This window comes from Molothrus ater, chromosome 5, assembly GCF_012460135.2.
Source record: "Molothrus ater isolate BHLD 08-10-18 breed brown headed cowbird chromosome 5, BPBGC_Mater_1.1, whole genome shotgun sequence".
Lineage (NCBI taxonomy): Eukaryota > Metazoa > Chordata > Aves > Passeriformes > Icteridae > Molothrus > Molothrus ater.
The window spans coordinates 50352133-50366978 of NC_050482.2; the positions used below are offsets into that span (position 1 = coordinate 50352133).

General features: G+C 39.1%; 1 protein-coding gene across 3 annotated transcripts in view; it reads left to right on the forward strand.

Moving 5' to 3' along the window:
- Positions 1 to 4611: 4611 nt before the first annotated feature.
- The window catches only part of DMC1 (DNA meiotic recombinase 1), a 12352-nt gene continuing 2117 nt past the window's right edge, over positions 4612 to 14846 (forward strand). Inside the window, exons 1-12 of one of the 3 annotated variants that reach the window (XM_036400990.1) lie at positions 4612 to 4644; positions 4734 to 4831; positions 6464 to 6551; positions 7170 to 7214; positions 9426 to 9572; positions 9875 to 9957; positions 10563 to 10615; positions 11495 to 11536; positions 12718 to 12790; positions 13431 to 13522; positions 14023 to 14096; positions 14187 to 14301. In XM_036400990.1, the coding sequence (XP_036256883.1) occupies positions 6492 to 6551; positions 7170 to 7214; positions 9426 to 9572; positions 9875 to 9957; positions 10563 to 10615; positions 11495 to 11536; positions 12718 to 12790; positions 13431 to 13522; positions 14023 to 14096; positions 14187 to 14301 (784 nt within the window). In that variant the 5' untranslated portion in view covers positions 4612 to 4644; positions 4734 to 4831; positions 6464 to 6491. Of the gene's footprint in view, positions 4645 to 4733; positions 4832 to 6377; positions 6552 to 7169; positions 7215 to 9425; positions 9573 to 9874; positions 9958 to 10562; positions 10616 to 11494; positions 11537 to 12717; positions 12791 to 13430; positions 13523 to 14022; positions 14302 to 14846 lie in introns of those variants that run through there. The other 2 variants (XM_036400989.1, XM_054514884.1) reach the window with 2 other exon arrangements.

Consider the following 14846-nt stretch of genomic DNA (forward strand, 5'->3'; position numbering starts at 1 on the left):
GTACTCTGAACAGGCCCCTGGTGCCAGGGACTGGCCATGTGCTGTACTTCATTCCCTTGGGGAATGGCTTCCCCTTTAATCTGTGAGCAGAGGATTGGTTAGTCAATTCTTCTGGTTTACTTAGCAAAATGAAGATATTCACCCATGGACTTTAACCAGGGCTGTGACTGAGCTTTGATTCAAATGCAAGCTTGTCAGAGGCATTGTCACCAAATCTAAAGACTGATAACAGTTTCACATAAAATAAATTTTATTATTGCTTTCTTCATCCTACTTTTATCTGATCTTGGAGGTAATTCAAATGAACAAAGATATATGCAATTGCAATTACTACTCCCACTTAGCTATATATGTAGGCAGTCTTATTTCATAATTAGTCTGTTACTTCTGTTTATCATAAAGTTAATATTAAGCTGAAGTAGAACAAGGTGCAGTTATTCCAGAACAAAAATCTATATATGTGGAGTTAGTAAAGAACAGTTATTTTGGAATTTGCAACAGCTGTTTAGAAAGCTCTCACAGTTTAAAAAAAGACCTGCACTTCCCAAAGTATACATTTCATGATTCAGAGTAATGTATTTTACCAACTGCATTTTGGGTTTTTTTCAATAGCGATTAAAATAGAGATTCTTTTTTTTTTTTTTTTTTGTGCAGAGACTGATAAACTGTAAAAGGTTGCAGCACCAGTTGCTCAAGCAGAAAGAAGTGTTAAAAATGAGAAAGCTGCTTTAAAAAGATATATTTAAAAAATATCTATTAGCATAAATTAGAAATGTGCTCAAAGGGTTAGGGTAGTGGCTAGGGTTAGGTTTAAGGTTGAGAGAGCCAAAGAGCCTATAGCTCCAGGAATACTGGGGCTGGAAAAGGCATTGCAAGGTGATCCTGGCAGGACCTCAACTCTGCTGCACCTACACCTACCAGCAGCACACTACATCTGATTTTATGTAGTGCCTATTATGAATATTACTTTTTTTTCCCTTATTTTTTTTTTCTCTTTGTTACCCCTAAATCCATCTTCAGATCAGGTTTTCTTTGGCTGATCACTGGTAAGATGTTCACAGCCATCAGGCAAGCCTTGCCAAGCCTGTGCCTTGCCTGTTGCCTTTATATCCCTTTATTTCTCAGCAAATCTCGTGCCCCCATTTCTTGAGGCTTTTGCTATTGCTCCATGCCTGCATTTCTCTGCACTGCATCGCTGTGCTAGTCATAAGTCTCTTTTTCTACACAGAATAGCTGTTTGTTACTTTTGTTTATATAAAATGATGGTTGTACCACACACAGATAAACAGAAGTAAAACAAACTAGCCACAGACCTGGTTAATTATGGAAACTGCTGTCACAGCTAACCAAGGAAAAAAAGATGCAGAAGGGTCGAGAGAAGTTCAAAGCAAGCAAACCTGACAAATCTCAGTCCTAAGGCCTTGCACATTCAGTACAAAGCTTATGGCAAATTACTGAGAGTGGCAATATCATATTCCAGGGTTGCATGTTTCAGCTCCAAAGGTCATGAGCAGGTAAGAGCAAGCTGCACACACTATGACATAATCCATCATGTTTGGGCATTTTTTTAGAACTGGTCATGCTGGCATTTTTTTCTCTTTTGGGGTAGAAAAAAGCATGCAAGAATTAGAGTCTCTGTTACCTAAACTTTTAAAAGTAGAAGTTAGCTCAAATATTGCATATTTTTTACAGATAAAATTGCATGGTACAGTGAAGGGTAGACAACAAGGGTAATGGCAAGGATAGGTAAGGACTGAAATTGTCTCATTCATTCCCAAAATGGACAGTTTTTCTTATCTCCTTTTTCTTTTTGATAGATCACATGTGATATATTGATGTATGTCTCCATAAATCCTCTAACTTGGTTTAGGTTTTGCAACAATTGCAATGGCCGTGTTGTTTCCAGTTTGCTTTTTTAAAAAAATTTTCTATTTTATCATGTAATTCTTAATTATATGTATAAAGAAATTCTAATTTCACAATCACCTATAAAAATAGTGAATCTTTTGGGGCTTGGACTACTATCATTTACTGGTTTTGTACAGTTGACATACAGATTATTTATTTCTCATTTAGAAAAATATCCGTTCCTGAATTCTCTAGTTGGTGTTTTGACGTTACTGTTACCTTCTTTTCCAGTCACATACAATCTGTCGTGTTCCTGACTTGACTTGACATCTCTTTAATATCAGTGGGCACAGCCCTCTAATTCATCACTTCCTTCATAGCTGCAATGCTGAACCATGGACTAGACAGGACATCTTGATAGACAGAAGGGAGGTCTCTAATCCTATAATATATCCTTAGTGATTAACTCAAAATAAATTAGAGGTAGAAAATCTACCTTTTAATGTGTCTTTTTAATGCAGGATCATTCCCAATATTGTAGCACTGAATATTTTTGTCAAGGCTTAGCCTAAGGATCTCAAGACTACGATGGAGACATAATGCAGTCCCCCAGTACAGTCTCTATTCCTTCCGGTGATTCCATTTTAACAATAGAGCTCTACTGTTGCTTCAGTCTGAATTTCAAAGCTTGGCTGATCTGATACTTTGCCACTCCTACCCTGAGACCCATTGCATGCACAGAGCTTTTGCAGCTCATCTTAGCTCTGACCAGAGACAGAAAACAAAACCCCAACAACAACAAAACCCCTCATGATTTCCCTATTGCAACTATGGATGAAGTTTGTGAGGATGAAAAAAAAAATCAGCTGGATACTTAATATTTTATGGTAATGGTTTGATTTGGTTCTTGTCCAAACAGGTACAAGATCTCGAGTGAGAGGAAATGCATATCACAGTGGTGTGTCTCATTCCAGTACGCCCCTCAGGGATGGAGATGCATTGGTCAGCAGCAGAACCTGTAAAACGGAAGAAGACGGAGGGATGCCTCTACAGTATGGGTTCTGTGGGGTTATTGTACAACACCAGGTGGAAGCCAAATGAGCAGTTAATGATCACACAACACTTTGAAGGTGTAGAATGTAATTTATTGCCCAAAGTAGCTCTTTGGAATGGGAAATGGTCTTAAGATTCTGTGCATTCATTGACCTTTCTGAGAACCATTTTACAAACTAAAAGGATAATGAAGGGAAGGCTGTTTACAGAGTGAGGTATTTTCTGCTGCAGAGCCGCTCAGCAGCACCAGAAGGGTCACCCTTTTCATTCTGTTCTGGAATAAAAACGTACTTTGTGAAGGAATTCACCTTTAAAGGGCTGTCTGCCTAAGTGCTCTTCTGGAATAGCTCTTGTGGAATAATGTGGTTTTCAAAAGCTGTGCCAGCCACTTCCTCTGTACAGACAAAGCCTTGGGCTTCTAGGATTGGACTTTTTGGTACTTATAGAAATTGCTCGATGTTTCAAATGGAGACCCTGCGAGCACTCCCGTGGTGTGCTGATGATGATGGCACAGGGCCCTGGGTTTCATTCCTTGGTTTCCTAACTTGGCTAAGAAGTGGCTTGGAAAAGGTGCCCTTAACCTCCCACAGGCAGAGGGTGGGGAAGTTTTCACAAGCCCCTTGGAACAGGCTGAGATGCTGCTCCAATCCCTTCTGCCATTCCAAGCCCACACAAGGGGCAGCCAGGAACTCCTGCTGCTCGCAGGAGATGCGATGTCTCCTTGACATGTAGTCCCGTACCAACTGTACCACCAGAGGCGAGCTAAAACGGGCGACTGCTTTCCAAATACTGCCTCCAAGAAGCCTGCAGATGTCTCACACAAGTGTTCATATCCTAAAAAGCACCTTTTCCATCCTTTTAAAATGGCAGATTAAGTCATGTGTATGACTCAGGCTCATTTTCTTGTCCTGTGACTCCAGTCAAGTCACTTCTCTTCCAGCTCCCTGACAGATTTTGGCCATCCAATCCAAAACCGCCGTGTGTGCCTTGTTGAGGAAGATGCGTGAGCGGCACCCTGAAAAAACAAAAGGCAGAGCTGCGTTGAACTAAATGCCTTCCAAACCAAGGCGGTGTTAACTAACGCTGCCTTTCCCAGCTGTGGAGTGAGGGCAATGAGACAGATATTCCGGGTAGACAGCGATTACAGTAGGCGATAAACCACGACTGAAGACGGACACTGAGGCGTCTTTCAGCGCGGGGCGGGTGAGGGAAGGGCCCGCGCCCCCCTCATGGCGCCCCAGGGCCCCCCCCCGCGCCTCCGGCGGGAAGGCGGCCGGGCCGTGCCCTCAGGAGGAGCGAGGCGGGCGGCCGTGGCGGGCTCGGAGCCTCCGCCCCGGGTACTGCACCCTCCTTCTCCCCGGGAGCTGCCCGGACATGAGCTGGGGATTTAATTACTGTTCTAATTTTGATGGGGAATTACGGTGCTTTGCGGGGGGAGGGAGATTCAGCGTTTCCTCGCCCTTTGGGAACAGAAATGTACATCTCATGAGGAGGCAGCTGGCAAAGAAAAGCCGAATAAATCTGTGTGTTGTTGACGATTAATCAGTTATTTTCCTCTGAGGCAACAGATATAAGGTCGCGCCGTGAGGTTCCTTGGGGCAGGTCGGATCGGCCCCGGCCCGGGGAGCCGAGCTCTGCTGCCATTTTCTGCCAGCCCAAGGCCAGGGAGAATTACGGAGTCCCTGTCACACCCGCAGCCTGGAAGGACACCGCGGTATCCAGGTCTTGCTCACCTGCCCTTGGGTACTTGAGATGGCACAAGATTGTTGGTGGTTTTTCATAGATTTGATCTGTTGTCTCAGACTTTCACCCTTTTATCTGCTTCACTGCAGGCAGTGGTGACTGGAATCCTTCAGGTGAGCCAACACACACCAGCAGCAGGACAACACTAAGCAGGAGGATTTTTTTCGTACCTAAAGCTTTTAATAGGGTGAGGTATAATTTCTCCATTTTCCCTAATAGCCTGCAGGAAGGCGCAGGTCTGGGTCTGCCTCGTTTTTCTGCTGTGCGATGCCAAATGCCTAAGGATGGGGAGTAGGAGAACAATCCCATAACCTGCTCAGTGGTGACTGAGGGGCAGATTTATGTGCATTTTGTGAGGATGTTTCTAATGAAGAAGGAGATTGTAATATAGTTTTAATGCCTCTTGCACTACTTGTTTTTCTTCCTTCGGTATTTGAAGCTAGAGGATTTTTCAAATCTCCCAAAGTATTTTTTTAAATTAATGTTTTGCTGTAATTATGCAAGGGCGTGATTTGTCACTCCATAATTGTCAGAGTTCTGAAATAGAAATTAAATATACCATCAGAAACAACTGATTTTATAAGAATGTTTCCATTAAATGCTAACAGAATAAGATAATTCTGAAATTCTGATATCCTGTTCCTTTCTTACCCAGCCTCTATATACACGAGATTCTTGCAAGCAAATTAGTATCCATTTACAAGCTGAAAAAAAGGCCTTTTGCAGATATTTAGCCTAAACTATCCCAACCTCTGTTAGACATAGCCCATCTTATAGTTTGTGGATTTTGTTAACAAATGAGCAAATAAATATATGCACATATTTTGATGTGGTGGTTTACAAGACTTTTGATCATCCAGAGCTAGAACACCAAGTGCAAGCTCACAATTTAAACAGAAGCAATTTAACCCATTTACGAAGCCACAAAAATGATAGAGTAGTTTGGTTATAAGATAATGTTTCTAAGGAACTAGTTTGTATTCACTATTCTTGCATTCATAAAATTTAAGGAGGTCACACTTTGCTCATTTAACCATGGCGTCACTAAGTGCCTATTCCAGTTCTAGGCCTTGCTTATAGCAAGTCACATAGAGAGGGCAGTGAAGCTGTGCTGGAGTACATGGCAAGTTAACCATGAAAAAACATGAAATGAGCTCTCTGTATATAGGTTTTCACAATAAAAGTTCCAGGTTTTTATTTACCCTTCTTTTGTTCTCTCCATGCAAACATACTCCTTACAGCCATTACCTGCATGTGTTCAGCATTTATTGGTCATTTTGAACCTCAGCAAGAACTTCAAAACAAATACAGCTTTAAAAATCTGCTCTCAAGATACATCACTAAGACGTTGTAGCCTTCTCAGCACTGTTTTGTGGGTTTTCTGTCACATAAAGATGGAGAGGCTGAGCTGAGCTGTTGCATTGCCTTTCCATTGCCCATTCTGTCTGCAACTATGCTGACTTTTGTTAAAAAAACACAGACTGCCTTTAGCATTCTTACCAGAATAAATTCCACTAGTGTTAATTCATTTTAAATGTTCCCACCTCCAAAACTTGTCTCTGACCCAAGATTCTCACAAGGGAATGAGATCTCTTTTCCTAATACCTATGAAGCCCTTTCTAGCCAAACTGGTTTGTCTGAATGTAAATCCATAGATTTTCTCCTTTTGGCCTGGTAGGTCAGATAATGAAGAGTTGGAAGCAGAATCCAAATTTAAATCCATATATGATTTCTGTAGTTCAAGGACTTCTTAAAAGTCCTTTTACAGACATTTACTCATTTATTGCCTCCTCATGACTCTGTTTGCATTTCCCATTAGTGATCAATACTTTATTGCGTGCTCTTTCATGATGAAGGCCATGGAGGATCAAGTAGTCCAAGAAGAACCAGGATACCAGGATGATGAGGTAAATTTGTTATTGATTGAAGACTATACACAGCAAATGTTCAAAGGTATTTTGATAGTCTTAAGAAACCCGTGGAGGGACAGGAGGTCCCCAAAAACCATGAGGGAGTTCAAAGCATTTAAAATTTTGATCCAGTCTACTACCAAGAAAATCTCATTCCCCATGTCCCTGTACAGCCTGGCTCTTCAAGTAATCTTCATTAACCTTTCAAAAGCTGTGCACAGTTTTTAATGGATTATCATTATTTCATCATATTTTACACTTCTATATTAAATCCAAGGGGACTATCAGTTAATTTTCTGCTTCTGAAGAATGATCATCAGCACGAAAAGTGTGAGAAATTATGGTAGAAAAGCTGCAATTATGATGGTGCTAACACAAGTTTTATTAGCACAGCAGAGGATTAATTGCCTGTGAAGATACACTTTATGGAGAAAATGATAGGAAACATGTTGACCTTTTTGGCTCACTATGGCTTTGCTTATTTCAGTTGTCCAACAAGTTATATATTATTTGTGAAAAATCAATAAATGTTTACAAATCTGAAACAGTCACGTATTGAGATAGATGTAATAACAAGAAAAAGCAACATCTATTTTTTTCTGCTATTTTGTTTAGGAGTCCTTTTTTCAGGATATTGACCTGCTGCAGAAGCATGGAATTGTAAGTATTAGCAATCCCTTGATGACACAGAATTGTCCCTCAAAAGCTACTCTAAGATTATTTCCAAAATTGTATACACATTTATGCAAATAACTGAAATTCCTCCTTGCAGTAAGTTCTAACTCAGTCAGTGGAGACAAATTTTGCCTTTGGTGATAAGACAGATTTTTAGAAAATCTCATTCACATCAGATTCCTAAATAAAGTGTCAAGATACTCAAAGTATTTAGCACCTAGCACTCTTGAAAAACCAACTGCTTGCTAATTTATTTGAAAACTGTATGATAGATTATTTCCTGTTCCTGCCAATCTTTGTAATTACTCCTGCATTGTTGGTGCCTGTGAAATTACACTGTGACAATTGTTACTATACTATTTTCAGCATGCTAGCACAGGGGGTAGAGTAGGAGTGTGGAAAATATTAGTAGCTAGAGAAATAACTGGTTAGTTTTCTTCATCAAATGTGAATTTCTAGCATTGCTACCATCATCACATAAACATTGACTGTTTATTTTAATTGCAATTATTGTATGTTTATCTAGGAGACTGGCTCATGGATTGGAATCCTGTTATAATCAGAGTTATAGAAGCAGAATAAAAAGTTTGATTTGTGTGAAGTAATGTGAGATTTAATAAAAGTGACTACAGACATATAAAGATGGGAAGGATGTATCACAGTGACTCATCATTAGTCAGCACTGCAGTTACTGTGCTGACCATGTCAGCAGTGCAATTGTTGGCAATTTTTTTTTTTATTGGCAGTTCACTGGCAGTTTTAAAGATAGTTCTGAAGAAGGATCACATGGTTGGGAGCTCAAACTATGGGTCAACTTAGGAAAAATAAACAAATTATTGCTTAAAAAATGTAGCAAGGTGATCAAAGAGTGTGACCTGAGCTGGAAGGGAGCTGTACTACCCTATCAGTATGAAACAAGGCATGCCATTCACAGAAGGATACAAATGTATGAAAGTTTGAAAACTAAGAATAACGACTTAGGCTGTTCTTCTGGGGTTGTAAAGGTTTTTTGCTCCTTTCCATCAATTTTTTTCTTTCTTGCAAGTTGTTATTCCCTCACCTCAGAGGAAGTTTTTGGTCTCGGCTGTGCCAGCTAAAAGCTTTATGCAAACAGGATGACTGCTATATGTTAAATTCATTTACCTGGAGGAACAATTTTTGTGGGTTTAGAATTTTTTTCAAGGAGTAGAGAGAAAAATATTTACTGGATATGCCAGTGTGCCCCGAAAGAGAATCAGAATTAGAACAACTGAGACTGTGATTTGGTGATCCAAAGTGTTTGGTAGGATTTAAGGTGCTGTTACCCCTCAGCCTCTGCTGAGTGTCACACACGTATCACAGGATGAGAAATAAGCTTTGAAATAAACATGACTAATTTCTCACACAACCCCCCCTCCCTTCTTATGCTCAATGTACCCACACACTCTAAATAAATAGATTATATGTCCAGTTCATAGGTTTTTTTCAAAGAAAAATCTTGGCCAGAAATGGCAAATTGATGTATTATCCCACACCTTTCACATAGTATGTTTTCTTGTGAGTAATCTGTTCTTGCTTTTACATTTCCAGTGATGTCAGAGGCATAAAATGAGGTGAGGGAAGGTAAAATATATCAGTAGGGTGATGTCTGAAGTTGTGCTGTTCCCAATTTATGAAAAAGGAGTAGCTCACTCCAGCCCAAAGTGTCCCTCAGATCTGCAGGACACATGTGTTTTAAACTGGACATGCTGAAACAGCACAGCAGTTAGACTCAGTTTCCAGTGATCCTTGTGAATCAGCTCCCAACTCTCCAGATTATCTGGTTTACAGATTATCTGTGCTGAGGCACCAAGGACAGACTGAGTGTTATAGAGTGTCCAAGGTCCACACTATCTGAAATAATTCTGTACTGTTTCTTTACTATCAGCATTGATCTAGAAAAACTGACACTGAATGGGGAGAAGTAATACCCAGGCATCTTTCTCTCAAAACCACCAGAAGCTGCTCTCTGCACCATGATCCCTCACACCAATGTTACTCAAAATTTAGTTTTGTTGGTGTCACAAACTACACAATGAAGAGTTGACTGTAAATCTGTTTCTTTCCTGGTGAAAACACAGGCATATGAACATAAACTTAAAATATTTCGCTAAGGTTTATTTCACCTTCTAGTTGTTAACTGTCCTGAGTACTCACAGAAGGGAAATTTCTTTGCAGAATGTAGCAGATATTAAAAAGCTGAAGGCAGTTGGGATTTGCACAATCAAAGGAATCCAGATGACCACAAGAAGGGCACTGTGCAACGTGAAGGGGCTCTCAGAGGCCAAAGTGGACAAGATTAAAGAAGCTGCAAACAAGCTTGTTGTAAGCCAGTCACTTTCCTGAGAGTTTGAAGTTATGCTGGCCTCTCCAAAATGCTGTCCAAGATTTCTCTTAGCAGATTTCCCACTGCATCATCAAAATAATTTTGAAAATTATTCTGCCTGTTACTCTAAGGCATAATACTTTATACTCCACAACAACCAGACGAATGCTGTGGTGTTTTTTATACCCAAACCATGGGCATGAGGCTAGGGGGAAAAGAAGATATTTGGGTGGGATATTGCACTTTTAACTTCAGGTCAAAGCTAAAATAAACCTCTCATGTTCTCTTTGGTCTTCCCTAGGAACCAGGCTTCCTCACTGCCTTTGAGTACAGTGAAAAACGGAAGATGGTATTTCATATTTCCACTGGCAGCCAAGAATTTGAGTAAGCTTATCTTTTATATCCTTCCTTCATCCAAATGTTCCCAATAATCATCTTAATTGTCTTTAATGAGATACAGAAATATAAGGGAATAAATACTCAGCTAGGATGCATAGATTCCCCTTGCATTTGGAGTTAGTGCTGCCTTAAAGAAGTCTACATCAATAAGCACCAAAACCAACTCCTTTTCTGAGAGGAAACTGGACTTTGTACAGTCACTGTAAATAAATATTTGGCATCTAGAAATCTTGACTGTATAATTTTTTTGCCTATCAAAATAATCTGCAGGTTTCAGGTCAAAATTACAAGTCTTCAAGTCCTCCCTTGAGATATTTTCATGGGATGTTATTTTCAAATATTATTTTCAATATTATTTTCTCTTCTTTCTTTCTTTCCCGTAATAGTTTGTATAGATCTTTCCTTGCACACAAAAAGGGAGGTAAAGACAGAGTTAATTCTTTATGAATCAATGATCATTTAGTACCCTGCACTTAATGCATCAAGTGAGGGGCTTTGGGGCAGAAATTACTTTCCTTAAAGTAGTAAAAATGTCCCTGTTTTATTTTCCTCTTGTGATTTTTTTGATCATAATCTCTCCCTTTCTGTAGTAAGCTTCTGGGTGGTGGAATTGAAAGCATGGCAATCACTGAGGCCTTTGGAGGTGAGAGAACCACATTAAATGAGTATTACCAAACAAAGAATTGCAACTTAATTTAGATTTTAATTCAACTTGGATTATTTCTATCAAGTTTACCACATTGTAGTTATAAAGATGAGTATCTGCATGTGTGCAAGAAGAAATAATCCACTTCTCTTTATGTTTTCCCATTTTTCCTCTTCATTTGCTTGCAGACTAAGTTTGAGCTGAGTAATCATTACTGGGCATGCTGGTTCAGCACAACATAGCATTACTAAGGCTATTATTAACATGCCAGAGTTCTCCCTGATGCAGTGTAACAAAATTGCCACAAAAGGTATTTTAGTTATGCACACTTAAGGTACACTGCACTTTATATAGATTTTGAAATTACAATTAAGCTACTGTAACAGTACACCTAATTAGTTGGTGCTTGACACTTCAGCAACAAGAGTTCATAAAACAAAGTACTCTTCCCTTTAGAAGATATAAACTGGGGGCTAATGTGTTTTGGTAGAATGAGATTAACAACCTTTTAAGCTTCTCCTTGATCATTTTACTGGAAATGAAACTGGGCTAGGTTAATGGAATCAACCATTTCTTTCCCACCCCGCCCCCCCATTATCACTTTTCCACAGGTGCCATATGGTTTTAACTTCCACACACAAGAGAATGACTTCAGCAGTCAAGCACGATCAAATTAAAGCATTTCAGATTTTGCTTTTCATGTAACACATTTCTCCTGCACAGAATATGATTTAGAAATTGAGGTTAAATGATTTTAAAAGGTAGGGATTGAGGTGAATTTTGTAAGTAAGAGTTTCTAACTGCAGTAATTCCTGAATCTGTCAAACTTGGAAAAATAAACCCTGACTCTTTTTTTCCCTTCTCTTTATTTAACAGAGTTCCGGACAGGCAAAACCCAGCTATCTCACACTCTTTGTGGTAGGTATAACACCTTAAAATAGAATGATATTTCTTCTCAGTGAATCCATTCTTTACCACTGTATCAGAATTAAACACACAGAGAAAAGTCAGAATCTTTTATTTTTACAAATACAGTTAAACAGACCTTGGTGACTCTTACCTCCATAAACCATGTTTGAGTAGAGAATTCATACAAATTGTTACTTTTTATTATTCACATCCATGAAGGTTTTGCCATAAGGAGAGGGAAGTTAATAGGCTGTCTTAGATAAACCAATGAAACACACCATCTGGAAAAGCAGAGCACAAATATGTGTCACATGTAGATGGGGCATTGCTCAGAAAAGGGCTGAGGCAAAATACTTTTCTCAGCAATTCTTTGACTGTCCTGGTTTCAAGAGGTTTTGCTGAATATGACATTCTGAAAGGGCACTGAAAGGGTACTACTGGCTGTCAGCAACTGGATAAACAGACTTTGGCAGTCACCATATTTGGGCAGTGCCAAAAACAGCAGGACGCTGATTTCCCAGAGATATCTCTCAATGTGTAAAGAGAAGTAAACAATAACTTATATAACTGTTAATGCTGCTGGAATTACCAGACACTGGGTAGGCAATCTCTATTAAATTAACCCCCTATATTCTAAAGTGAAATATGGCATGTTCTGGAAAAACAAGGCCTCTTCTGGTTAGTACAGTGTAATGGTCAGCAGAGTCATACCCTTTTGCATGAATGATTACAACTGGATTGAGTATTTTAGTTACTCACTCCAATCCACAATCAGCAACTATTTGCATGTCAGGAAAAACTCATATCCAAGGAATTTTTGATCATAGGAGCTATAGCTGGAAAAAGTGCCTACTAATTCAATAGAATTAATTTGGGCAGAGGATTAAGAGGAGACTTTGTGTGTAAGAACTCACTAATAATATCCCTAAAATACACAGATTTAGTGATGGTACTGAGTAAAACAGTTTTGACACCATTAATTAAATCTCATCTGATCTGCATTTGAGAAAAGTGGGTTGAGCTTATTCTCAAGATGGCAGACAAGATACTCCTGATTTTCACATTGATTAAAACTGACAGTTCTTTGTGATATGGATAAACAGTTGTATTTTATTTAAAAAATAATTATAGATGGAGTAAGAAAATATTTTTCCTGCTTTTTCATTTTAATCTTATATGCTTCTCTGTAGTGACAGCTCAGCTCCCAGGACCAAATGGCTACACAGGTGGAAAGACTATCTTCATTGATACTGAAAACACTTTGTATCTTTTTGACTGTTAAAAGCTACAGGCGTGATGAACTGGAAAGTTAATGCATTTTAGTTAGTCATAAGGAAGCTTCATACATGTAAAACATGAGTGGCACAGAAATCGTGGAGAGCACAGTGTGTAGTGGCCCACAAGGAAGTGAGTTTTTCTTTTGTCATTTGATGTAATCCAACCTGGAAAAATTAGTTAGGAACTGGATTTTATTTTAAGTGGGCTTTTTGTTTGTTTGTTTGTTTTTGGGGGTTTTGTGTTTTTGCGATCTAGTAGGCCTCCTACAGGTTATAGCAGCTTTTCTCTTCAAGATAAATTTATCTAAGTACTAAACACTATTTTTAACACTTCACATTTGCAGTAGACTGTGTATAAACAGGTTTTGCTAAAATCCTGGAGCACAGATATCCATATGTCAACCCCCCCCCCGCCTCAAACCCTAAACACAAAACAATTAGCATCGTGAGCCCTAAACTATCTTTAGGGTACGTGGGACAGCCTGAAGACAAAAAGTCAGTCTTCTCTAGGACTAAAATAAATATTCTTCTTTTTTTCCTCCCATAGTCCTATTTTGGAATGGAGTTTATTATTTTCAGAGCATGGTTTGCACTAGGAGAAACCCTTAACCCCTGACTCATGCCAGCCGACCAGACCGCCTGCGTGACATTGCGGATCGCTTCAATGTGGACCACGAGGCAGTGCTTGACAACGTGCTGTATGCACGTGCATATACCAGTAAGACCATTATTGCAATTGGCATCATAGCTAGGGTTTTTTCCTCTCAGGTTTTTTCTCTCTCTCTTTCCATTTTAATAGTTCTCAGTTTATTAACACTTCTCAGTTTATTTACAGCTCAACACACTATCACAAGACACCGCTTTAAAACTTCAAGAAATTTTGAAATAAGACTTCTTTAAGAATGCAATATAAACATAAATGATTAAAACATTTAATTAATTTAATTAAAATTAAATTAAAATGTATATATTAATTTTCAGTTCTTAACAAAAAGTTGTCTTCATGCAGAGTGAAGATTTTCACAAAGAAGTTTTGTGAGATGGGTGAGAAAAAACTGGAACCTGCACAGTAGATTGTTACTGGGCACTGGATTTAAAACTGCTGGCAATGAACAAATAACCAGTGCAGACGTTTAAAGTGGAATTTTGAAGTTCAGGCTTCTGTTCTTTCAGAGTTCTTCCTGATCCTAATTTCTCTTGGTAACTGCTTCCCACTAGGTGAGCATCAGATGGAATTGCTTGACTATGTAGCAGCCAAGTTCCATGAGGAAGCTGGTATCTTCAAGTTATTGGTACAAGACTTCTGTATGCTTACTGTTCTCAGAATAAGTGTTCCTGTTTTCTTTCACTATATTTACTTACCCAGCATGATTACAATGCAGATCATTGACTCCATAATGGCACTTTTCCGTGTGGATTTCAGTGGTCGCGGAGAGTTGGCCGAACGACAACAGAAACTGGCTCAGATGTTGTCAAGGCTCCAAAAAATATCAGAAGGTATGGGAAATATGGCAAGATTTGGAAAACATGGACTGGAGTCACTATCAGTAGCTGTTGGTAGCACAACCACTTAGTAGTCCAGGTGTATTATCAATCAGGCTCTAGCCCAGGGATCTTTCCTCACTTTACACCTCTGTCAGTTACCAAAAAGAGCAAACTGATAATATATTATTTCAAGATGACAGATTGAGAAAACTTATGGACTTTCCAACATTTAGAGTTTTTCTAGAAATACTGTCAGGCCCTAAATGAGATAATAAGTTGCAGAACTGGACAAATACTCAGTAATTGTCTTCCCCAAATTTCAACAAAAGAAAGACAGAGAAAAGAGAATGAAGGCATAGAGAATTAAAAAGCCATGCCTCTTGCCACTCTCTCAGTACTTTGAAATGCTTTGAGGGATGATGACAGGATAAATACAGTTCTTTCTCTTTGGAATGTCTCAGAAATGTTGATGAGGAATGAATAAATGCTTTTTTCCTGAAGTGAAAAAAAAAAAAAAAGCAAACAGAGAAGGGAAGGAGAGGGAGCTTAGGGCAGGG